This window comes from Trachurus trachurus (assembly GCF_905171665.1).
Source record: "Trachurus trachurus genome assembly, chromosome: 16".
Taxonomy (NCBI): Eukaryota; Metazoa; Chordata; class Actinopteri; order Carangiformes; family Carangidae; genus Trachurus; species Trachurus trachurus.
The window spans coordinates 4786624-4812162 of NC_139902.1; the positions used below are offsets into that span (position 1 = coordinate 4786624).

The 25539-nt window shown below is 42.6% G+C and overlaps 1 protein-coding gene across 2 annotated transcripts in view; it reads left to right on the top strand.

Annotated features, from left to right (window-relative positions):
* The window catches only part of dgkb (diacylglycerol kinase, beta), a gene marked incomplete at both ends in the record, with an annotated part of 102972 nt that extends 78297 nt beyond the window's left edge, over positions 1-24675 (top strand). For both annotated transcript variants that reach the window (XM_083989783.1, XM_083989784.1), the window contains 5 exons: positions 8177-8267; positions 10906-11101; positions 17258-17384; positions 18146-18200; positions 24568-24675. In XM_083989783.1, coding sequence (XP_083845909.1) covers positions 8177-8267; positions 10906-11101; positions 17258-17384; positions 18146-18200; positions 24568-24675 — 577 coding nt within the window. The remainder of the gene's footprint in view (positions 1-8176; positions 8268-10905; positions 11102-17257; positions 17385-18145; positions 18201-24567) is intronic.
* Positions 24676-25539: the final 864 nt, after the last annotated feature.

Here is a 25539-nt window from a genome sequence, read left to right on the forward strand (position 1 = left end):
AACCTCCAAGAGATCTACAAATCATTATTTTGTCTAGTGTCATAGAAATAATAATAATAAACATATTTGTGATGCACACAGAAATCCAAATACATACTGTATTTGGAGGTTGTTACATTGATATATGAACGGTCAAACGTGCATTTACAAAGTGCTTTTAATTTGTAAACTTCCCTGCATTTGAGTTTTAAGAAAAATCTTGAGGATTTCCATTCCATTCCATTTTTCTGCCTTCTGTGTTGGTTTTTCAACTGGAAAGCGCTCAACTCAGAGGAAGTTGTTCCATACTTCAGACCTCCAATGTAAATGAAACGCACCGTTACATATTGTGATATATTATAGGCTACTCTTGTTAATCACGGTATGTTCGATGTTTGATTGCTCATGCCTGTGTTATCTCTTCACCTGACGTTCTCTGTAAAGCTGCGGCCAACAAGTCAATATTGACTCCAAGAGTGTACTTTACATACCGACACCAACACCCGCCATAGTGGCAGTGTAGCCCATCTCAGCAGCAGCAGATGTCCAAGAAACACCACACACTGGGCCCAGGTGATCTTCAGAGTGTACAGAGGCGAGATAGAAGCTGGGCCTAAATGTGTGGTGTTGGTCTTTTACTATGTTGTTAATGGTAGTAGTACTGTATTGTGCAGAAACGTAGGGAATCCGCCTTAGAATGGCTAGAATGGCCCTATATAATATAATATAATATAATATAATAGTCAGGTTTTATTTTGAAGTTTGGTACTGTATACACGAATTCGGTGAGCGATTTGTGTATGCCGCCATCTTGCGGCGGCGCCATTGCTGCGGTGACATACGTCAGTCATAGTAAACTGATTATCTATGGCAGCATCATAAATAGGCTGCATTTGTGATGTTTAGTGCCCCCCAGTAACTGATTAAGGTATCTTACATGAATACCAATATTAATTTAGGAATTAATCATTTGTTTGAGCGATTAGCAGGAAGGATTAGAGTAACAGGGAGATAAGAGACTGTATCATAAACAATAACATACCGGTACGTTATGCGTGCTGACGTTAGCAAGCCAGCAGCGGGATATTTAATCATGTGGACAGGCTACATGAATAAAAACAACAACTTGTGCTTTGTTTTAGATATTCAAGAACATTTTATTGACCAGCTGGCCTCCGATGACCAGAAAAAACGTCAATTACAGGTCTCTTTTATGGTCAAAATTACCTGAGCTCCGGATGGGTCGGACATATTTTAGACCGGCTTTTAGACGACCATGATCACATCATATTGAAGGGATCAGTGATACATTCACAGACTGTCCACTTTTACCACGATGTGAAGGTAACGGTGAGAAGGGAGAGTAGCCAGGTTGTACAGGTCAGCTGTTACTGCGTCGATGGCGGCAGCAGCAGCTGCTGCTGCTCACTGTACGTAACGTTGCGGTCTAAACACGGACACTCCTCCTGAAGTAAGGGGCTGTGTTTTGCTGATATTAGAGCAGTCGAGGACGGCACATGTCCTCCCAGCCTTCCCAGACACATTTACAGAAGAGAAAAGGTCCACTTCTTGGCGCTTGCATTCAAATGCCCGCTTCACGCACAGAACCCATTGCTGCCTGACTGGGAGCTGTCATTGCAGTAATGGCGGCTGCTCGACTAACGGTTATTTCGCCGAATTGGTGTATAGGCCCCCCTGGAGAAATCTACACCAGCCGCCACTGCTTGTATGTGTAACATTTATTTAGTTTGCAGAAACCACAAGGTTGGTGAAGGTCTAGCGTCGGTTAACTCGGTCCATCAAGTTAAAATGTTAAATATTTAACAAATCGAGTTTGTCCTTTCCCTTTTACCGCCGTCAGTAGTTTAGTTTTTGTATTTGTTTGCAAAGATGTTGGAACATGTAGGGTATTCTATCTTGGCATCAGTTCTTCAGAGTCATTGCAGTGAAACGGAGAGAAATACATTTTTCAAACTGCTGGCTGCATCTCTGAAGGCAAGGCAGCGCAGCTCAGGTCATTTCTCAAGCTGCCAGTCGGAGTCGGAGCACTCCAGGCGGTGTCATGTTAAACAAAACACTGCATTGATGCAATGCACAAAGAGTTGGTTATGTCAATGCGATATTTATCACCTCTGATCAAGAAGAAATTAGTGTGAAAATAAGGTCGTAGATCATCGTGGGTTAGATTAAGTGTCAGAGGGGAACAAAAATCAATGGGCGCTGTGCCTGGCGTTCAGTGTGGCCGGTGGAAAGTGCATCTAAAGGTGCTGTGGCCCCGGGACAGCGACGCTACGCTGAAGCTTATCGGCTCTGACATCCTTTAATATGGTGACCAGGCAGCGAGGGCTTGATGAACATGGGTGTGTTGTTCAAACTCAGGCTGTTTGAGCCACATTTGTCTTTCTAAGCTGGTGTTGTTGTTTTTTTTAAAAGCTCTCGGCCACACAATTTGTATTTGTCCTCTTCTTTCAGTTTTGTTTTGCGATTTGCTTGTGCAAATAAACGACACCTCTGCGGCTCTTGAAACCTGAGCCGCTGTTTTTCTTTGGGCCTGCCAGCTGTGACTTCTACAGCTGATTGTACACGCACACCGCTAAAGTTATTATTGCAGTACGCTTTGCATTGATACACTGCAGGTAAGATCACAGCACAGGCCTTGTGGCTACTCTGAGAATTAGAAACCTGCTACAAACAGGACGCTGCTGTTTTTTTTTCCTTTTAAAAACACAGGAAACATAATAAATGAAGTTCTGAGATGTCCTGGGAGGATACGGGAGCTTAAAGTCAGCCAACAGTTTAAGGAAATGAACACTTTATGTTCACTTTTATTGCACTTACCATAAAGTCAGGTCATCCTAATCTAAGTATCATCTTACTGAAATGGACTCACTATTAATCCTGGGGCGGGCTGGCCACTGTTGAAGAAGCTGCTCACTGCCAGTCTGTCAGATGAGTCCAGTGTTTAGCATCAGTCGACAGATAACAAACGACAATCCAATCCGACCGATGAGATGCTCCTAATTACCTAATGAACAGGGACATGAGGTGATTTGTTGCCATGGTGCGCTTGTTAGGTTAAGTGGTGGGAATCGACAGGACGGTCAGACGTTGTCTCTTTACCGTATCTGTTCTCAGAGCTGCTTCACTTTGCTTCTGCTGTTATGTGCTGTAAAAACAAACCCGGAGCTCTGCCGGTTCGGATGCGACTCGGGTCCTGCTGTAAAATTTGATGAGAATCTCTGGAGTTTTAAGAGGTTTTCTGACTTTCTCTTTTCCGGTGAACTCATGACAAACGTCTACACCAACAGGACAGGTGAATGATGTAGCAGATCGGAGACACTGCAGTTTCTTTTCCCCCTGACGCAGTCCCTGAGTTTAAAGCTACTTCCTTAAAACAAGCACTCCAGCCGTTTAACAATGCCAGACAGAACCAGAGACCTCTTTTTACTCACATTACCCACAATGCAATTTGACCAGCAATTGTTTCACCTGGAGATGTGGGTGTGTAATTAGCTAATGTAGCCTCCAGCTGTTGATGAGGGGCATCACAGTATAGAGATCTGGTCAACTCTGGTAGCTTAACTTACAGACTCATAGCTTCTTGACTTAGCTTTACACAGCCACTAAAATTCTGTATACAACTTTATTAAAGCAGATATCAGCTTCACGGCCGTTTCGGCTAATGCTGCGTTCAAGGCAGGCTTTTGAAACCGTAAGTTACAGCTTCAAGTCACAACTACGACTTGGTAGCGTTCCAGGTAACCCGTAGCTCGTGTTTTTACCATCCTGTTGTCTGTGAAAGTTCCCTATAACGGCCACTCGTAACTTCCGACCCGTGAACTCGTACCAGATCGAACTGGTATGACTTCACAGGAAGGAAAAACACAAAGTACGAGTTTCTTTGAACGCACCATGAGTTAGCAGCCCCCGCCCTTGTCAGGCATCAATTGGTCCTCGTGCTACGTCACCACATTCACGCGCATCCCTTGGCTGCACACACAGCCCTTCATGCCGTTCTCTCTCCTCATTGGATAACACTTGTATCCCACAAGGAAAATTTTCTCCTCGGGTTACAGCAGAGCAGAGTGACGGAGAGACTCGTGTTTAGGCTGAAATACTTCATGTAAGTGATTGCTGACGGAAAATAGGACTATTTAGGACTTATATTAACAAAAACATTCCACTGATATCTGCTTTAACATGTGTATTTAACTCGGCAACAACTGTTAACAGTCATTCGGTTTCAGTTTATTTGTCCTTTCCAGGAAAATCGTTCCGTGGCAAAACGAGGAGCCTCATGACACATTCCCAAATCACCCCAAAACATAAATACTTAGCACAGATAATTAATACAGAACAGAACAGCCGCTGTGGCAACATACACTGCCTGTCCAAAAAAAATCACTCGTCATACACTCTAATATTTCATTGGACCGCCTTTAGCTTTGATTACGGAACGCATTTGCTGTGGCATCGTTTCAATAAGCTTCTGCAATGTCACAACATTTATTTCCGTCCAGAGTTGTATTAATTTTTCAAAGATTCTCAATGGGGTTCAGGTCTGGACTCTGTGGTCACATTGGACCACATTTCTTCCTTGAAGATGATGGTTTCCCACTATCCTTCCAGTTTGTAATAATGCGTTGGAAAGTTCTTAACCCAATAGTCTCAGCAATCTCCTTAGATGTTTCATTTGCTTGATGCCAATAATTTGACCCTTCTGAAACAGATTAACATCTTCTCCACGACCACAGGATGTGTCTTCCAACATGGTTGTTTATAAATGAGACTGCATCAGTTAGGGTTAAATAACTTGTTACCAGCTGAAACATAATCATCCATGCAGTAATTATCCAATGGGAGGCTCTTACCTATTATTGTAAGTGGTTACTTTTTTGTTGTGTATTTCCACCACACAGTCATTCAAGTACATTCATACTTATCACCGTCTCTTTAATATTTTGGTTATTGCAGTGAGGGTGAAGCTTTCACTGAACTTGTCCTTTGATATGGAAAAATGATGGAGTTCTCCTCGAAGATACCATTAGATTGATTTAATTGCACAAAAACGACCTCTTACCAATGTTTTTCCCTGCACATGTTAACCAATATAGCATAAGATGTCAAGGACTTGCTAAAACCTTTTCCTGTGCCCATTAAAGTGGAGTCACGCAGCCTTTAGAGCTAAAGCTATATGTTCAGGTTGTACAGACTTTTCACAGCCGCTCTGACTTTGTGTGCAGTTCTGAGACTCTCTGTCCGTTAACTCTAAACACACCCTTTATACATTGAAGGCTCTTGAACGTACCAAAACCAGCTGCAACAAAGCAACAACAAAGAGTCAAAGGATCTAAAAACTTTCCCTTTACCTGGCCACCATTCTCCCCATCAGTCACCAACCACTAGTTTTGAATATGCCTTTCAAAGTGGCCGCCTTCATTTGTTTGTTTGCAAAACTGTCCCGATCAAAGCTGAGGTTCTGTCCCTGGGTTTTCCCTCTGGAGGAGATGCAGGGATGTGTTGCCGTGGGAAGCCCCTCCTGCCTCTTCCCACCTCCCTCTGCTCCCACCTCCCTCTGCTATTGACCATGTTGCACATTATAAATCAACTGCGAGTTGAGCTACCTTGCAAGTACCCTAATGAAAGCTCATTTATAAAGTGGCTAAATGGTCCTGACAAAAGTCCTAATGAGGAAATCAATAATTCAGTGATTGTTACTCTGCTTATACTAATACGTCCCTCTTGTAGTGCTTTGATTCCAGCTAAGAGAAGGCCATTTTTTACCGCTTTCAATTCTGCGTGTCAGCACTGTTGCAGGTTTTTTTTTTCTTTCTGTCAAGCTCTGAGATGAATTGTGCGTCGCTGTCTGTTGTTTCTTCAAAAGCCATTTAGGATCTGTGCTCTGGGGCCAGAATGAACCAAACTAAACCTCTTTCTGTTTTTCACTGAGAAGTGAACACGGAGAGTTTACGTCACTTAATAATAAAATAATTTCCAAGAAACGTAAAGCATACGTAACTTGTTTCCCACCTTCAGTGAGACTCGCTGCGGTCGGCTCCAAGAGGGAGGTTTGGATGTTTGCCACAGAGAGCTGAGAGGAAACATGTTCCATTGAGTAATTCACCTCAGACCCAGGGGTGAGTGGAAAAAGTTAGGTCTGACTCGCAGCTGCAGTGTTACTATATGTGTTGTGAGCACAGTCCTCTGGAAATACATGATGCCATCACACAGGACCGACTTTAGTCTGCTGCATAAGCAGTTTAAAAACCCGCTTGGATGTTAGAAGTGTTGACGGGCATCATATGGCTGAAATGTTGTGCATAAGTGTCACAACATCACCAGAAGTTTGACAGTTGTGATGTTTGTCACTGAGAAAGAAAGAAAAAAAAAAGACAGATAAGATAAGCGTCCCAGGATAAGCTCTATGGATGGATGGATGGATGGATGGATGGATGGGATGAGATGATATTTGAGTCTATTATCTTGACTATGGAATCACTATCAGGTCAAAATGACCACCCTGCCCACAAGATATCTCATGACTGCCCATAAATTGTTTTTCCTTCCTGTCATCTTTGGGTCTTTTGATCCATTATCAGATGTTTTTATATCAGACATATAGTTTCCTTTTATGCCTGAAAACAACGCCCACTTTTGGGGTGTTTAATTCAAATGTATGGCGTCTTAGGTCCTCCTAGGTCAAATTCAACCCTGTCACTACAATGATGCAATGAATCAAACAGCTGCAGAAACAGTAACCTAACTCCGTTTTGACTATAAAAACAATGTATATTTTTTATGTAAATTAGTTTTATTAGACTACTAACCATAAAATTCCACAAGGAAGTGTAAAAGTGGACTTGAGAGGTGTAACTTAAGAGTGATGACTTTTATACTCAGTGTCTTTTATAAACAGTGAAACAGATGGAGGACAAAGTTGTGTGTGAATGGAAAGTCAATGACAATGCAGGATATTTTTTTTTTTGAAAGATATAACTTTGGATCATTCCACCTCGGTTCAGGTTGATGAAGTAAAAGACAACAACCTGTGTTTGTGTGGTGCCTGGCAGGTTTTCATTATGCCAACTTAAAGGAGCCTTTAAAGACTGATGTGTAGCTTTTCTCTGGGTGCACTGGAAGTCAAACCTTTACCCCTGATTTATCAAACTGTAGTTCACTCAGAGAGAGAGCGGCCACCTTAGTGTCAGTAGCTCAACTGGCCAATAGGAAAATCCCATAAGAGAAAGTCCCATGAGAAAAATCCCACAAGAGAAAGTAAGAGAAAGACCCAATTTATAACCAATGAACGACATTAAATCTTTCTCATCTCGTTCCTCGCACTGATGCACTCTGCTCGTTTGTGACTGTCAAATAAATAACAACCTCATGCTGAAAGAAATGTATGTGCGTTAAATAATATTCTCCCTTCAATTTCACATGATTTCATTTCAATTTTGAAGGCCTGGATCGCACTCTGCGACGTATATTTGCATGATTAGCACGACTGCAGAGTCTTCCCAGCATGCTTTGAGTCAAAAAAAATATTAAACAAAAACGGTACAACAAATAATCAATGTACCAATGTAGGAATACATGATATTCTTGTGGCCATGAGAAGGTACGTAACGTGTCGTGTACGTAGGCAGTGTGGCGACAGATGGTGACTCACTCCTGCGAGGTCATTGATCATCAGCCTCAGTAATGGGACTGTGTGCAGTAGGAGGCCTGGGGAGCAGCACCCCAGTCCTCTGTTAATTGCGGGGGCAGGTAGATTACCCTCTCACGCCCCACACGGGGCCTCAATGTTGGGCCGCGGGTACTCGGCAGTCACCCCATGTGCTCCTTCAGACGCCTCCTTAACTCGCTTTAGATTCATCATCTGCCTCCATATGTGATTAATGATGCACATTATGCATTCTTTGGAGATTAATGACTGTGGGATTTTGGTCAGCGGTAAACATTAGAGGTGCATTTCCTGCGTGGTTTAGAAGATCCCCCTTTTTTTTCTTTCTTTTTTTTACAGTGTTACAGTCTTTACAGTCTGCTGTTTTCTTTCTCCTGAGCTCAGCATATAGGGGAGTACAGACAGATGCTACAATGATACAAGGTTTCAGATTTTGATGTGGGGGGAAAAAACACTCCTATGTTTCCTCTTTTCTTGGTCCCTTTGCAGTTCCTGTTGTCTTGTCTCTTTCAGAACAAAGAATAAGCTGTGGTACTTTGAGTTTGGCACTTCGGAGACCTTTTCAGCCACGTGTAAGAAGCTCCACGACTTTCTGGAGGTTGAGGTAAACCTAACCTTTTGTGTCTTATCCTTAAATCAACTCTAATGTTAATTCATACACTCTGTGATATTAGTAATATTTGATGAATCAACGTGGTCAGATAAGAACAGTGTTGGGCACGTTACTTTTTAAAAGTAATTAGTTTTAATTACTAGTTACTTTCCCCAAAAAGTAACTTAACTACATTATAAAAGTAACTAATTACCAGGAAAAGTAGCTGTTGCGTTACTTTTGTATAAAATATGTCAAACAGCTTGGACTCGCCCCCCTAACCTCCTCAACATAACCCTAACCTCCTCAACATAACCCTAACCTCCCGTTTATCTGGAACTAACCAACTCACTCAGTATTCCTCCACACAGGCAGGCTCCGTAATGCTGCGTCGAGTTGGTTAGTTCCAGATAAAAGGCTTTTTTCTCACTAGTTGATAGACTGAAAAAAAATGTGTATATAACAGACACTTTCACGCAGTGTTTTTCAACCTTGGGGTCGGGACCCCATGTGGGGTCGCCCGGAATTCAAATGGTGTTGCTGTTGCCTGAAATGTCTAGTAACTGATAAAAAAAAATACTGATAAAAATATATTTTTTGATAATTATTCTTTCTAAAATTATGATTAAAAACACCACACACAATCTTAAACAACTGTATTCTATACTTTCATTTTCTTGAATATAAGTTGAGTTTAAATAAAATGCAGCATATAAAAAGATCTGATCTTGATTGACGGCCACGATCATGTGACTGCGCATGATCACGGGGTTGTCAAAAATTTGGGATGTCAAAATGGGGTCACAAGCCAAAAAAGGTTGGGAACCACTGCTTTAACGGGTGTATTATATTGTGATGAGACTTATTGAGTCAAGTAATGGTGCATTTTATTGTCCGTAACAGTGACGGCGTTACAACGGGGGAAGCAGTTTTTGACCACTCGTTACTGAAAAAAGAAGCGCCATTAGTAACACAGTTATTTTATAACGCCGTTATTCCCCATCACTGGGTTAGAGTAACAAGAGTCACACTGCCTCACTATTGTGGCCAACTGTCATTCCATTAATAACCTGAATTTGCACTAGTTTCAAATCCAGTCAGACAAAGTGTTGATGTGTGAAGGCTATCGGCGCATCTCACCAGCCGCTTCTCCTCAGTTCAACACACAGGTAATTAGCCCTACATGACCCTGCTGTGTGTGATATTGAGTGATAATGAAGATGGTGTCTATACAATTCATCTTCCCCCTTCTCCGAGCCATCCACACAGAGCAGAGGTCTTCATTAATTAGTGGTGGGTAAGTACCTAGTGTTGGAGAGCAGGTATGGGGCTCCTGCTGTACCGGCCCGGATCACAAATCGGATCAAATTGACAGTAATGGTGGTTTAAAAACTGGCTCAGGCTCAGATGGATGTGTTTGGACTGATACAGGAAAAACAAGGTCTCAGAGACAGGCTCGGACAAAGGGAAATGTTTAGGCTGGGGGTCAGACCTTTACCCCACAAGACAAGCTGAGGCTAAGACTCTAAACTGGAGAGACGTTTTCAGGCTCAGGCTCAGGTGGAGAGACGGGTCCCGGCTCAGACAGAGAGACAGGTTCAGGCGGAGGCGCAGAAACAAATACGGACTGACAAAGGAACAAGGACACTCGACTGAAACAGGAGGTCAGCATCACTGCAGCTCAGCCGTCTCTCCTGCTCTGGCTGATTTCAAAACATTATGGAAGGTTTTCATTGGCTGAAAGCCAGTTACAGTACCAATTACCAAGTTACCAAGCTCACCAGATAATCTTTCACACATGGCTGCATGGGTCACATGCTTGTTTACATCCACCACACGCTTGGTCATCAGGTGAACTGCGAATGTTTAGTCTTTCAGTAACAAAGTCACTGTTGAAATAAAATAAATCACATAAAGCACAAAGGTAAGCCATCAGTACTTAGATAAGGCATTTAAATAGGTTAAAGGGATAGTAGCACTTTTTTTAAAGTGGGGTTGTATGATCTACAAATACCCTCTAAGTACTTTAATTGCAGTAGAAGACTCTCTGCACTCCTCCCGTTAGCAACGCCAGCCCATAGCCCTGCCCAGAGATTTACAACATACAGTGTTGTGAACAGACCCAAAGGATCGGTCTATTTTCGTGGCCTAAAAGAGGTTTTACCTGAAAAAAAAATACACAGTTCCATTGTTCGCTATACAGTAATATAATTTTTTCCAGCCCTTCAAAGTGCAGGAAAAACACAGTTTTTATTTGGACCTAACCAACTCACGTATCCCTCCGCCCAGGGTTAGCGCCCGCCGATCAGCAGTTGGTTAGATCCAAATAAAAACTGCGTTTTTCCTGCACTTTGAGTGGCTGGAAAAAAAAATATTATAGCGAACAATGGAACTGTGTATTTTTTTTTTCACGTAAAACCTCTTTTAGGCCGCGAAAATAGGCCGTTTCTTTGGGTCTGTTCACAACACTGTATGTTGTAAATCTCTGGGCAGGGCTATGGGCTGGCGTTGCTAACGGGAGGAGTGCAGAGAGTCTTCTACTGCAAGTAAAGTTCTGTCCTTTTAGACTATAGAAATTCAGACCGCAGTGGACTCATTCTGTTGTTTCAAATTTACCCATAACAGTGTCTCCTCCCCTCTGTTTATTTAGTGTGATGGTGTCACTCTGGACCTCAGCAGTATCTCCCTGGAAGGCATCGCCATCCTGAACATTCCCAGCATGCACGGCGGTTCCAACCTTTGGGGCGAGAGCAAGAAGAGGAGGGGAAACAGAAAGGGAGGGAAAAAGGGCCAAGACAAGAGGACGCCGGTGCTCGACCCCAAAGAGCTGATGTTTGCAGTTCAAGGTAAAGATGACGGCATGAGATGGTACAAATGACTGACGGTACTGAATCAGTTCTGTTAAACAGATTCAGTGTTTTTTGATGTGTTCAATCGGACACGAGAAGCTAAAGTCTCAACATCTATGAGATGGACTGGCACCAAATCTGTCAACTCCAAATGATGAATCCTGGTGATCTGCTAGCATTGCTGCAACTCTTTCTAAATGGAACTGGTCTGACAGCGTGGGTGGCTCTTTTCCCCTAAAGTTTGTCTGTGTCCTTGCTCCTATCAGATGGAACAAAGACTTAAACTTTTGGCCAAACTTTTCCCAAGTGCATGAATATTTCACCGACGACAAGGTGAATCACAGCAAGCAGGTTTTGTTTGCAAAGAAGAGGTGCAATCATGTCACTGTTTGGAACTGTCACTTGTGTATTAATGGTCTGCGCAGGCATCAGTGGACAGGCTCAGTTAATAGGAGCGGACTGGGGGGGGGGGTGTGGGGCATACCCCTGAATCCATTTACGTCAAAAGGAAGCCCGTCAATGGGAGTGTGTGAATGAATGAAGCAGAATGAGTCAGCTGCTCTTGTGCTAGCGCTGTGAGCCTCTACAAGAACTTATTAGGACAAGGAAAGCCAAGTGTTATTAAAGAAACTGTACATGTATGTTCTCCAGGAAGAGACAGGTAGCTTTATTTGTTGGTTGTGGTCAAATCAAGCTGAGACTGAAATATCTCTGCAGCTAATGCATCCCAGAATGATTTTTGGGGGACTCCCTGATGTCTCCTCTGGCTCTACCAGCAGGTCCACATTTATCATTATAGTTATAGTTATAGTCATCCAATACTTTGGTGGCTGTTTGACCAAATAATTTAAACTCCTGTCAGCCCTCAGCTGTTCATTGCATTTAGTGATAATTAACACTAAATTTAATGTTAGCATAGCAGCTGTTTACTATCCAGTTTAGAAGAAACACTGAGTTTTATTCTTTTACGCACCACCAGCAATCTCAGATGATGGAGAATGGGGGGAAGTTTTGGGTCTTTGTTTTGTCAAGTCAAAGTCAAAGGTTTTGCATCTGTATCTATCATCTGTTTTCTTCCACTGAAGTTAGATGTATTAAACCTCTGGTATTGTAAAGGCAACAATGGCTCAAGCTTTTGAAAGGGCTTAATCTTAAAGGAGTCTGGTCGCTCTTCTGCTGTTTTGCTAACCCTCCTCCCAGCCATGTGCATTTGTTTTTAACAAAGCCGACAAGAATCAGTCGTTAAGAAGATCAGTGGAGCAGTGGATGATGTTAGTTATCATATACAATGTTACAACGTGTATATTTGTGTAGTCTCATCTGTCATAAACAAGAGACTACGTTTGTGTTGCGGGGGACACCGGGTCGGAGGCTCTGATCTTGTTAGGTTGGTTTTTGGCGAGGAGACGCTACGGTGGAAGACAGAGAGCCTCCATTCTCCCTGGAACAAGTTACAAGTCATTTATTTAACCATCACAATTACTCTGAAGATGTTTAATTAAGCTTACTAATTAAATAAAATGTAGCAGAGTTAAGGTTAATATCTTGCAATGATCCTCTTTAAATTGATAACTTACAAGGAGTGCGAACATGGTAAATATTAAACTGGCTTAAAGCATGTGTGAATGTCGATGATCATCTGAAGAGTATTGACACAGCTGTAAGACTAAATTCTCTCTGGAAATAATTTCTAAAATAACTTGGTGTTGAGCTGCAACAAAGCTGTTTTTAAAAGTTCCTCAAAATCACCCTAAATCTCACCCCAAATCCAAAAAACAAGTACAAATCCTAATTTTCTCCTCATAAATGAACATTTGCCACAAACTCTGGATTTCTTTGCCTCTTGTTTTTTTTATATCTTCCATCATGTCTAACTCCTGCCCGCTCAGGTGATGTGCAGTATGTTTTGTAGGTTTCCTGCAGTGATGGTGTGTTTGTACTTGGGGATCAAGTGGATGTTACAATCAGTGTCGGGCTTGAAACATGACGAGTCAGTGAGGATCCCCAGACGTGGCTGCTGGCCATCCCTTATGAGACTTCACTGGTCAGAACAGGACAGAGCTCTGTGAATCCATCTGTGAGACTTCATTAATTATTTTTTAACCCTGATATGATTCAGTTTTTTGTTTCCTTTGGATTTCAGAAACTTGACGCTGTGCCCTCAAAGCTGGTTAAAATCTGTGGCAGCGTTTACTGTGCTATCAGAAATAAGAGTTTGGTAAAAGACAAGAGGAAGTACTGTATTGTAAATGACAGCAGGGAGAAACACTGCTGCATGTTTAGATGCGTATAACGTCTCTAATGTGGAGATGTGACGGTCAGAGGGCCGACTGTGAGGGGGGATAGCTGATCAATTCACAGTCCAGCCTGACTATGACGAACACTCCATTAATCCCTGAATAAAAATCAATGGGTTTGGTGTTTGTGGTTCAGAAAATGTTACAGTCTGAGGCCGGGGAGGCACTTAGCGCGAGTGGGAGAGCGTGTCGCTGTGCGCTCATGCCCATTTGTGTCCGCATGTTACTGTTTATTGATGTGTGTTGGCATACACCTGTGTGTGCGTGTGTGTGTGTGTGTGTGTGTGTGTGTGTGTGTGCCCTTGCCGAAGGTGCCCTCAAGGTGAGCGGCCTCCGTTGTCAGATCAAGAGAACGCCGTATTTAGACGTAAACACAGGAGTGCATTAGCCCTGGGGGGGGGGTGGGGGGGGCACCACTGAGTACGACGCATGGATCAAACTATTGCCAGAGATTATTCTGTGTGTGTGGGGCGGGTGGGGTGTGTTGGGTGGGTGTGTAGGTGGCTGGGACATTAAAAAAAAAAAAAAAACTCCTGACCTTTCGGGAGCTGTTAAATCGTCCCGCTGGTGACGCCAGGAGACAAGCCCCTCAGGTGGAAGGGAATGGCTGCGGAGTGAATAATTTAGAATGGGACTGAGGTTTTTGCAGGGGCAGGGGTTGGGAAGGGGGAGGGGAGGGGTTGAAGCGTGGGCGGATGGGAGGGTTGATGCTGATGCTTGGGACTGATGCCCCATGACAAGGCCCATGAAGCTTTCATTGGAGGATCGGCCTCCTCCCTCCTCCTCCTCCTCCTCCTCCTCCTCCTCCTCCTCCTCCTCCTCCTCCTCCTCCTCCTCCTCCCGCCATCCCTCTTTAGTTGTACTTTCAGCTGATCGGCCAGCGCTCCCTCGCTGTTCCTCCTTTATTCCCTCGCTCTCACCCTGTCGCTCCACATGTGTCAGTGCAGCCACCGGCCTCGACAGGTATAGTTGTTTGACAGTGACACGGACGCCGTTTCTACTCCCACACTCTGAGATTAAAGCCACAGCGCTGCTTTTCTTCAATCTCCCATATGGACATTCATTCATACGGCCATCACCTTCTGTGTGTGTGTGTTGTGTATTTATCACAGTCAAATATTGCTTCCATCAACAAAGGGAGGCACGCCGCTCTGATTGTGGGTCAAGTGAGGGGTGTTAGGGTTTATATTTGGCCGCCAGCTGCTTATCTTGTGCGCTCGCAATTCAACCTCCTGGCGTAAACAGTTGAGTCACTCGGTTTTTTATCTTTGGACAGTAAACATGACGGCTGTGTTTCTATATTTGGCAGAGTCTATTTCTGATTGTTGTTCCAGGTATTTTCATTTGCACCTGTAATATGAGGAGTAATGGCCGGTGATTCAGAATAAACATGGACATTCACCAGTAAATCAAACAGATGAAATCTAACTTTCTCTCCATCCTTTATTTCCACCTATTTTAATAAAGTGCAGACACATGATTTCAATAAAGACGCTGAAGTGCAGCTCATTTTAATCTAATTTCAAAGTCTTGGTCAAACATTATAGCTTATTATTCATTACCTCTGGGTTTTTAGTAACTTATTGAGCTGAAATACTCGTCAGGTTTATTGTCTCAAGTTTTGCTTGAAACAAGAAAGTGTGACGTCTTAAAGCAATACTTCAGTATTTTGGAAAGCTATTTGCTTACCGGTGTAAGAAAAAATATATGGTTCAAGTATCAAGCTTTATACCTTTACTCATCAAGAGCTGTTTCCATAGCTGGAGAGAAACACCAATGATAACTTCTGTTTTTTTAAATCATTTAATCATTTATTTATACAGGTGTTATACACTGTTCTTTTCTTCTTCTAAAGCTAGCATGCTGAATAGCTAGTCCCAGCATGTTTTTCATCACTTTCCCATAGCAACTGTAGCCTCCAATCACCACCACAAACTTACTTTAAGAAACCACATTCAGCAGTAAAGACAACTCACTATTAGCTCCTTTAAACAAACGAGATATAACGTGCTAATTACAGGTGCTAGTTGTCATCCGGTCATTTTCTAAGTAACGCTACAGCTCTCGGTCCTCGAGTGCAACCATAGGAAAAAATCTTAGAAAAATAAGTGCAGACTGGACTTACACTGTAGCTCTCCTCCTGCTAGCTGCGCTACACTGCAGTTAAACAGCGCTCTGGGACCTAGAGCTGTAGAGCGTTATTTAGAAAATGACCAGAATTCTCCTTTAAGCATGGAGCTAACACAGTGTGGCACGGACCACTGTGTGTCTAAAGCTACAACCCAGAAATGCTGAAAAACTGAAAAACATTTGGTCCTAATTTTCTGACACTATTTTGTTCAGTATGTTGCCACAGCTTCAAATCAGCTACTAGTCTCATAGTTCAGTCTCAAACTGTTTGGATTAACAACCAAGGATTTTACCACTTTTTTCCCCATTATCATTAACTTAATCAAAATGTAATCAGCTTTAAATGTTGTATAACAGTAGACAGTAGCCTATGCATTAGTTCACAGAGTCAAATATAGTTGTATTCTTACTGGTTAAAGTGGGACAAATATATAGTTGTGTTATTACTAAAGGTCCACTAGCTTTCAGGAGTCCAGATGAGCGTGTTGTATTTGGCAGAGAGGCTCTGTGGTCTTTCCCACACTAAGTACCCTTGAGTCTACTGTATCTCTGTAGCCCTGGGCAACAAGGAAGCCCTATCGCCGTGGTGACGCTGTCCATCATACGTGTGAGTGCGGGTCTGTGTGAGCTGTTTGCATTAACGTGAGAAGTCCTGAAGGAAGAGGGGGGAGGGGGGGGCAGCTTTAAAGCCCAGTGTCAGGAGGTCGGCCGTGTGTGTACACACACTCCTCCACCTCGACCCTGGAAAGCAGCCCACTCACAGTCCAGCACTCGGATAGGGACAGACGCATGTCCATCACCATGGTGACAGCTGGACACCACAGCTCGGCAGCCACAACAACACCTCACAACAACAGCAACATTACCCTCGACACTCCTTCAGGAAACCAACACGGCTCAGATAAACACGCCGGGGACGGAGCGGCGGCGGTGACAGAGAGCTAACTCGCTCGCACGCACCAAGGACCTAAAAATGGGTCTTAGTTTCAATTAGTGTCTGTGTACTCCCAGCAGCGAGGCAGCAGCTTCTTAATTTGTGGAGGGACGAGTCGATGGAGAGTCGGAGGCAGAGCGGGCGGCTGAAACAGATGGGCCCTGCGTGACACTGGGCTTCCAGCAGGGGCAAAATCAATGCTCATAACTGCAAAACAGAGGAGAAATTAATAATTATATTATCACAAGATTGCTTTGCATTGCCGGTGCAATCTAATTAATAGCTGTTTTGTTTTTCTTGTTGCCTTGGTTTTTCTTGTTGTTGTTGTTTTTAACAGTGAATGTTAAATGTTTCAGAAGCAGAAATCCATGTCAGGTTTCTTCTTTTTTTTTGTCCTCCCTTTCCTTCACACCTTCTCTTCTTCCTCACTGTCAGTGTTTACTTGTTTCTCTCAGACAACAGAGGAAACTTTTAGAGAAAACAATGAACATACATGTTTATATTAATTTAGTAATTAATCTTTTACTGAATTATTTGCCTGTGTAAAACTCTACTTGAAGATGATGCTTGAATCATGCAGGACATAACAAATGTATAATATGAGCTCATGTCTGAAGACAAAGACACATTTTGTCATCGTCTCATTTCTTAATATCTTGGGCCAAAATATCAGCAGAAATGAACACATGCCAACATTGCTTCATGCATGGAAACATGTTCTTGACTGGTTTGAATCTCAATATTTAAAAATGTATATTTGTGTGTGTGTGTGTGTGTGTGTGTGTGCATCAGACCTGTCTGACCAGCTGCTGGAGGTGGTGGGGCTGGAAGGAGCCATGGAGATGGGTCAGATCTACACCGGCCTGAAGAGCGCTGGAAGACGTCTGGCACAGTGCTCATCTGTCACCATCAGGTTGGTGTGAGACTGGACCACAGTCCAGTATGTCATACATACATACACATACAGTATACCGCAAATTCTCCAATAGAAGCCCGAGCTTTTATTTGCTTCAATTGCCGAACTGACCCGGCTTATATTTGAGACAGGCGTCTATATGGGACAGGCTTTTATTGAATTTTGAACAAAACTTATGCTCAGCAAAGATGGAGAGTACTGTCAACTTGTTCTATTCTTACTGTTTAAAAGAGTGAGGATAGAAGGATTAGGATTCGGATTGAACTAAAATAATTGCGTGCTCCTGCCATAGACTGTACATAGGCTCTGGCTCTTTCCAGGTCGAAAACATAGGCTATAAGCTTTCTCTTTTTGCATCCGGGCTGAGAATTAATGCTTGTGAGTCGGGATCGGGTCTGAGCTTCAACACCCACGGGTCGGACCAGGTCGGGTCTGAATTTCGCAGGACTCTAGCATGAATTAAGCAGCTTAAAAACAGCTTAAACATGCAATCGTGGGCTTTTAGAGGTTTTGTACATTCACAAAATAGAAATTGGTTTCTAATTGAGATCGGCTTTAATTCGATCAAACCTGTAGCTAGACCTGGCCCATTTCAGACTCGGCTTTTATTTGAGAATTTACGGTATTTAAGTTATATACATGAGTATTGCGTATTAAGAATTGTCACCTCACGTGTCCAGTTTTCAAGTTTATTTTGGTTTCATTCTCTTCATAAAGTTTCACTGTAACATGATTGACGTCTTGTCGGTTCCTCACAGGACCAGTAAATCCCTCCCCATGCAGATCGACGGCGAGCCTTGGATGCAGACTCCCTGTACTGTAAGTCACAGCCGCAGTTCAGAGTTGATCTTATCAGAACCTATCTACCACTCTCTGACAGCTGAACATTACTAGAACATACTCTGCAGCTTCATCAGACTGTCTAACAGGAGCTTATAGGAAACTCACACTCAACGCTCATTCTGGTTGAACGGTTCGAGTCTGCGGCACCTTTTGACGACGCCCGTCTGCCATGTGTGGTGTCATCATACTGTAGCTGCAGTCTGATGAAGCTGTGATCACATGTCACAGCGGCGTTGTGGGTTCACATCAACAAAAACAAAGAGCTGGTGCTGAGTTGGGCCCACAGACCTGAGAGTGTCAACATTTTCACTCGTCTGATTGGAGCTATACCCCAGGACCGTGGGGGTGTGGCCAGGCTGTGATTGATTGACATCTCATCAGTCAAACCACTGGCAATTAAAGCAGTAGTAAGCGATCCGGTGGTTTTGGCTAACTTCCTGTCAGCAGATGGAGTTAGCAGTCCCCGCCCTCGTCCCTACGTCACCACATTCACGCGCATCCCTTGGCTGCACACACAGAGAGGACCGCCCCTTTATGCCGTTCTCTCTCCTCATTGGATAAAGGTTGTAGGATACAAGGAAAGTTTTCTCCTCGGCTTACAGCAGAGCAGAGTGACTGACAGACCCGTGTTTCAGACCAAACACTCTATATAAGTGATTGCTGTCGGAAGATATAACTATTTAAGACTTATATTAACACAAACATTCTGCTTACTTCTGCTTTAACACAACAGCCCTGCAGTAACCCCCCCCCCCTCTACAATGTTCAGTTTTTAGAGGGTGTTGTGTACAGTTCAATTGTCGTTTGTGCTGTCATGCTGTTTCTTTGGTTTAGTCGACCATCACTGGCATAAATGGGGGTGGGCAAAATAATAGAAACACCTTTCACAGAGCAGGTTGATGCTGAGTTCCTTGTGCTCTTTATACCTTTTATTGGAGGCTGCTGCTGCAATACTGGAAATGTCCCCATCCTGGGACAAATAAAGGAATATCTTATCTTATCTTATCTTATCTTATCTTATCTTATCTTATCTTATCTTATCTTATCTTATCTTATCTTATCTTATCTTATCTTATCTTATCTTATCTTATCTTATCTTATCTTATCTTATCTTATGAAAAGGAAAGCAAAGAAAAGGAAACATCAAGAGAATTAAATTAAAACATAAATGCAGTTTATTTAGTTCTTAAAGGGATATTTTCAAAATAAAAGACAGCCTGGCATATAGCAGCTATCCGTGAAATGCAGTTCTCCCACAAATTGTTGTTTCTTTGCTTTTTTTGGGCTGTAATTTATGATAACAAATGCTTAATGATGCAAGTCGTACATCTAAGTTGTTTACCGTCGACGTCTTCAGCCTCCAACGTGTATCTCCACAAGTGTTTGCTCTCTATTCCAAGTTTTTTTTTCTTTTTCTTTTACGAATGAAACTTCTCAGTTTGTGTTGATTACTGTTGTGTTTAGCTTTAATTACAACACCACTGCAGATGAAGTGCTACTGAGATTTACATATGGATCGCCCAGGCGGAGCTGGAGAAACCCGGTGCATGACAAAACAAGTGGCCTGCAAGTGCTCTCGTGTCTGCCGGCACGACTCCACCGGAGCAAAGTTTGCATCTGACAATACATAATTGTGCTGCAGTGATTTCCACGGCGAGTTATTCATACTGTATGTCGGGGCTGAATTTGAATCAGTTGACCTGCTAAATGTTCATAAAAAAACATGACAGAAGAAATGGGATGTTATCCTACTAATTATTAACAACAACTATGCAAATGCATCTCAGTTCCTTTACATGCATGACATATTTAACACCATCAATCCATTTGCATTTTAAAGTGGCATGTGACATGTATCGCTGTGTCTTTGATAGCTGGCTCTTAAATTACTGCCACAACCTGAGATTTTACTGCATCTCCAGACACGATGTTGGTAAAATCCCACTTTGTTAAATCTTGTTTTTAATGCCCTCGCAGTTCTGTTAGCTCGGATGATTTATAAATACATACAGTACATAATTCATTTGATCTAATTGTTGTGCCATATTGCTCTGTAACTGGGGCTCTTGGTTCATGTAAATATCTAATGTTGCATCTTTAAAACAGAGCTCAATTATCCTCCAAATCTCAGGTATTCCTTTAGATCTTCCCGCATAAAGCGCATAGGGAACACAGAGTTCAGTCACATTTAATGGTGGGAGAAAGCCTGCAAAAGCTGGTAATTGTGATGGAGTCAAGAGTGCAAGTACAATAAATGGCAGCTTTCCTTTGAAGTGAATGTGGTCCCTTTTAATGCAGATGGTAGCATTTCCTCTCCCCATTACTGCATGTAGACTGTCAGAGCACCAGTGTAATGAATTATGTGCTTAATATGACAAGGCTTGATAGTTGATATTTGTTGTTCCATTGATCTACAGCCTTCAAAAGAAATGACATCATTGTTGGGAAACAGGATATCGCTGCTTTTTGTACCCACCAAGTCCATAATCTAGCACCATGTACGTCACCATTCATTATCAGAGTCACAAACCACAGGGAATCTCAAACTTTGTCACATTAAGGATCTTAAAATATACACTCATGCAACAGATTCCATCTGACAGGAACCCATATGGACTCAGGGCCACATGAGGGATTTTATGCTGCTGATGATGTAGGAAGGAGAGAGGAGTGGTGGGTATAATGAACAGCTTCTTTGTTTCTTAAGGATAAAGTGATTTGTTTAAATTATAGGTTTAAAAAAGGTCATGTTGCTTCTGACTCACTGCAGCCTCCATCAAGAACATCTGTAGATCCTTTGAGAGCCAGTTTAGTTTGATTAGTTTAAAGGGCCCATATCATGCAAAATCCACTTTCTACTGGTTTTGTAGCAGTTATGTGTTCCTGTGGCCTTTCTACAGTATGACGCCTTGAGGTGAAAAAAGTCTGTCCACTCCCTTCGTTGATTGCTTCACTTCTCTGAGATCGTTTGCCAAAACGGGCCATTTGGAGGTGCAGCTGCTCTTGACGTCAAGAACTTTCTGATGGCTGTAGGAGTTTTTCCATGTTTCTCCTTCTGTGCCCATAAAAAGGGAACATTTACATTTTTTTAAACAAGACGATCATCTCATAAACTATTTTTTTTTTTTTAAACTGAACGACTATTCGATCATTTGAAAACCATTGCCCATCCCTATTCCCAATGTCAACATTTGCACATGGTACCGGCAGCGAGAACGAAACGGCTCATTCTCAGGACAGCTCTTGAGAGCTACTTTTAGATTGCTGAGATTTAGAAACGCAGATCAATTTGGGGGCAATACACTCCGAATACAATGTGGTTGGACCACCTAGACCTACTGTATGTGAAATGGTTGAAAAACAGTATAATATGGGACCTTTAATCAATATCTCTGTTGAAATGTTCTGCCACTCAGATGGTGTATTCCTGATGTCCTTTTACACCAAAAAGTTTGATGTTACGTCCACACTTCAACGTCTTTATTTGAAAACACATCTCTTTTGCTCTGTCTTCACCTCCCATACACGTCACTTACTGCACTGAAGATCAACGCTGCTGATGTGTTTTCATGTGAGAACTCTGGGGCTGCATTGTGGTCTGGACAGGTGAACACGGAGACCTTTGGAAACAATATGTACTCCCATGTTTGCTCTCTGATTTGGTCTCATCAACCTCGACTAGCAGTGGTGAAACTAAGTGACATGGGTAATAAAATAAAAGTGTTCCTGACCCAGTCATCTTTACAGTCATCTTTGCTGCAGCTGTTGTCCAGCTAAATTCCACCTCTCTTTTCTGTTGTTCATACTAAATGCTTGCAACAAATCAGATGCAAAGACACAGCCTGCCTCCTCTTTACACTGGCTCATGCTTGTTCAGTCTGTTTGCTTAGGTATGCAAATGCATTTTCAGGCGTGTTCGTATGGAAACAGATCGTTACCGTTTTAAAAAAGCTGTTTTTAGACGAAAACTTTGTGTGAAATTTGCCTAAAACATATCGGCTGAGAGGACGGTGGAGACAGGTCTTAAGAGACAGGTCCACCCAGATGAGACTCATTAGGCCAATCGGACTGAGGCAACAGCTTCAGAGGGACCTCCCACCGTTGGTAGATGGGACGGTCTAGCCTACGGAGCATTTCCTGATTGTGTTAGAATGCAATAAATGTTCTAACGTCAGACATTTGAAGTGGAGGCTTTTTTACACTTCCAACGGCTCCGCAGCACCTCGCTAGTCAAGTATAGTTTATTTGTTCCAACTTGGGCAATTTGGTAACAGTACTGTAGGTGTCTAAAAAACAGAAAACAATACGTGCATCACAGCCCTACTATTAAAAGAAACAGCAATGCTACAAATGGCAGACTCAAGTGAAGTATTTACAGTAGCCACACTAAGAGATCACCATCATCAACATTATCTTCATCATTATCATCGTCATCCCTTTTCAATTAGGTTCAGATGAATGTCTGCACCTGTTCTTTTTCACCTTAGGGGCACATAGGCCCACACCCGATGGTAACGCCTCCAAGCCGGCCACAAAGCGGGGCTACCATGGCTACAGTGTGGAGCTACCTCAACATTCCGACATTGCAAAGATTATACAGGAGGCCATAACGGTTAGGTGCAGTGTGTCCTCCTAGAACAGGCAGGAGAAGGCCGGATTTGTCTGCCACATTTGGAGGAGCCTTCCAGTTGGGACAGGCCAAATACGTGTCTGAAGGATGCAGCCCCTGAATTGAGACACAGCCGTAGTCGTAGTTCATCTTAATATCTTACTGTAGATATGTGGACTCAATGGACATCCAAAAACATTACCGAATTCTGTCTCCCAAAAACGTCCTAACATTAGGGCTAACATTCACGACTTAATTTTGCAAGCTTTGCTTTGATTTTGCGTTAAACTGCCATGGAAACGTGCTGACTGTTTTCCTCCCACTGTTGCTTTAAATGGGAACTATACAAGTCTGGTCTTTTTCCCTCTGATTTGCTAACCCTCCTCTTGGCCATGTGCATTTGTTTTCAACAAAGCCGGCAAGAAAGCAATCCATGGAGCGGTGGATAACGTTATTTATCATATACAATGTTACGATGTGTATATTTGTGTAGTCGTATCTGTCATCAACAAGAGACGCTAGGTGGAAGGCAGAGAGCCTCCATTCTCCCTGTAACAAGTTACAAGTCATTTATTCAAGCAATATTACCCGAGAGGGTGTGCTACGTTTAAGCACACCCTCGAGGGTAATATTGCGATTATACAACAATTACCAACAAAATAAAACGTATAATTAAATAAATATTCATGTTGATGGACATTTTGCTCTCAAAATTTAAAGTTTTTTGCGAGTGTGCTTCCCGTTTCCATGGAAATAAATGGGGTCTGACTAATAACTGAAACACAATCGGTCACGTCAGTAGACTCCTATGTGTAATGGAACCTAGTTCACCTCTACAGCAAATAGTCCGAACCTTAGTAACGACCTAGCAACAGAAATGATTTTCTAGTCCCAGATGAGTGAACTCTGAGCTGACGTTCATGTTTTAACGCGGTCTCGGACTTTCCCGAACTAAATCAACACTGCACAAACTCGCCCAAGTTATAACAAAGATGCCGTTTTTTTCTTTTCACATAATAGCTTCTACAACCGCAAACTCTGCATGTAAATGAAGTCATAGCGCCGTGTCGCCGACACAGCTGATAGAGAAAGACAAACCATTACTCCAGATTATTTAAAAGCCCAAAAGGCGCAAGCGAGAGAGAGGGAGAGAGAGAAACATACAGGTAATCACCTCCGTTTTATCCAATGAAATATTCAGCTCCAGGCCATATTTAAAAAACATATTCACCGCGATCACAACTCTCCGACTTTGTAACGTTACACACATGGGAGGGAGAGAATCCTCTCGGCTGTAACGGGGAGGTTTACAATATATTAACAAAAAATAAAATAAAATAATTGTTCTATAAATGTGACTTTGGCAGCTGACAGGAACAACCTACAGGAGGTCAATGTAGTTTGTGATTTATTTTCACGAGTAATAAATGACGTTTCTGAAAATAAAAGGGGGAAAAATCCATGTTGCCATGGAGATGTATAAACAACATGACATGGCAAAGTAATATTTTCAGTGATGAGTCAGCCGTGCTGTAATGCTGATTTGAGCACGTTCTAAATGTCTTATTGACCAATCAGATTGCTTGGTCGGAACTACTTGTTGTATAATTAACCATCACAATTACTCCAAAGCTGTTTAATTAAGGTAAAAATCTTGTATAGTTCCTCTTTAAATGTCACCTTGAACAGCAGCTTTTCAGCGCCACAGTAAATGTTCACCTCCTCTTTCACCAGATTGAGATCGTCCACAAGAACCAGGCTCCCATGCTGATGGGGCAGCCGCAGGGCCGGAGCTTCTTCTCGTCGGTCATCAGACGAACTCGCACCGAGAGCAAAGACTGATCCATTGGCAGCCCCGAGACCTTCAGGTCCTCACGAGCACCTGCAGCGCAGTGGTCACACGTGGATCATCACTTGGGCCCGTTAGCCGGTGGGGTCTGTGATGCCTGTTTGATAGCCCAGCGTACGGTAGCAAACTGTAGGTTCAGTGTGTGTCGGCTGCAGCATGGAGACCTGGGTGGGAAGTCCTCAGATGATCCAGGATGAGGTGTGTTTAGGGTCTGGCGCTTCGATCTACAGTGTGTAGTGTAGTTTAGCTCCAAAAATACAGAAGCTATTTCTGGAAGCTTAAAATTTTTTTTTTTTTATTTTTTTTTCTTAAATTTAGTTTTTATTTTTCCTGTTGTGATCTGTGCCACGTGGAGTAAGTCCACAGATGAATGTTTTTTGTGATATGATGTATTTATTTATTCATATTTTGCTGCTATTGATGTTTTTTAACTGTTTTTTGCATTTGCATACCCCTGATGCATGACGGACAGTGAACGAGGTTGCTGCTGTTGGAACTGACATATCTGGAGTCTTTTACAAAGTGTGTTTAGCAAAAAAAAAAAAAAAAAGTGACGTTTCTTTTGCTCAGCATTTCTTCAGCGTTTCACCCATGACTGGCTTCAAGTAGTGCGGAGACAGAGGATCTCTTCTGCTTTCTTTTTAATGGTTCCTCCTGCGAGTCATCCTTGTCATGTTCTGATCTGCCGTGTTGCCGCTCCGTGGAAAGATTAGGAATTATTATTGATCGCTCATTAAAAATGCATGACACTCTTGGTTTTAACGTGGCACGAGAGATTTGCAGACAGTTTTACCAGTCGTGTGCACACTTTCTGTTGCATGAGTGACCGAGATCTGTTTTGACACTTGTGGAAATTG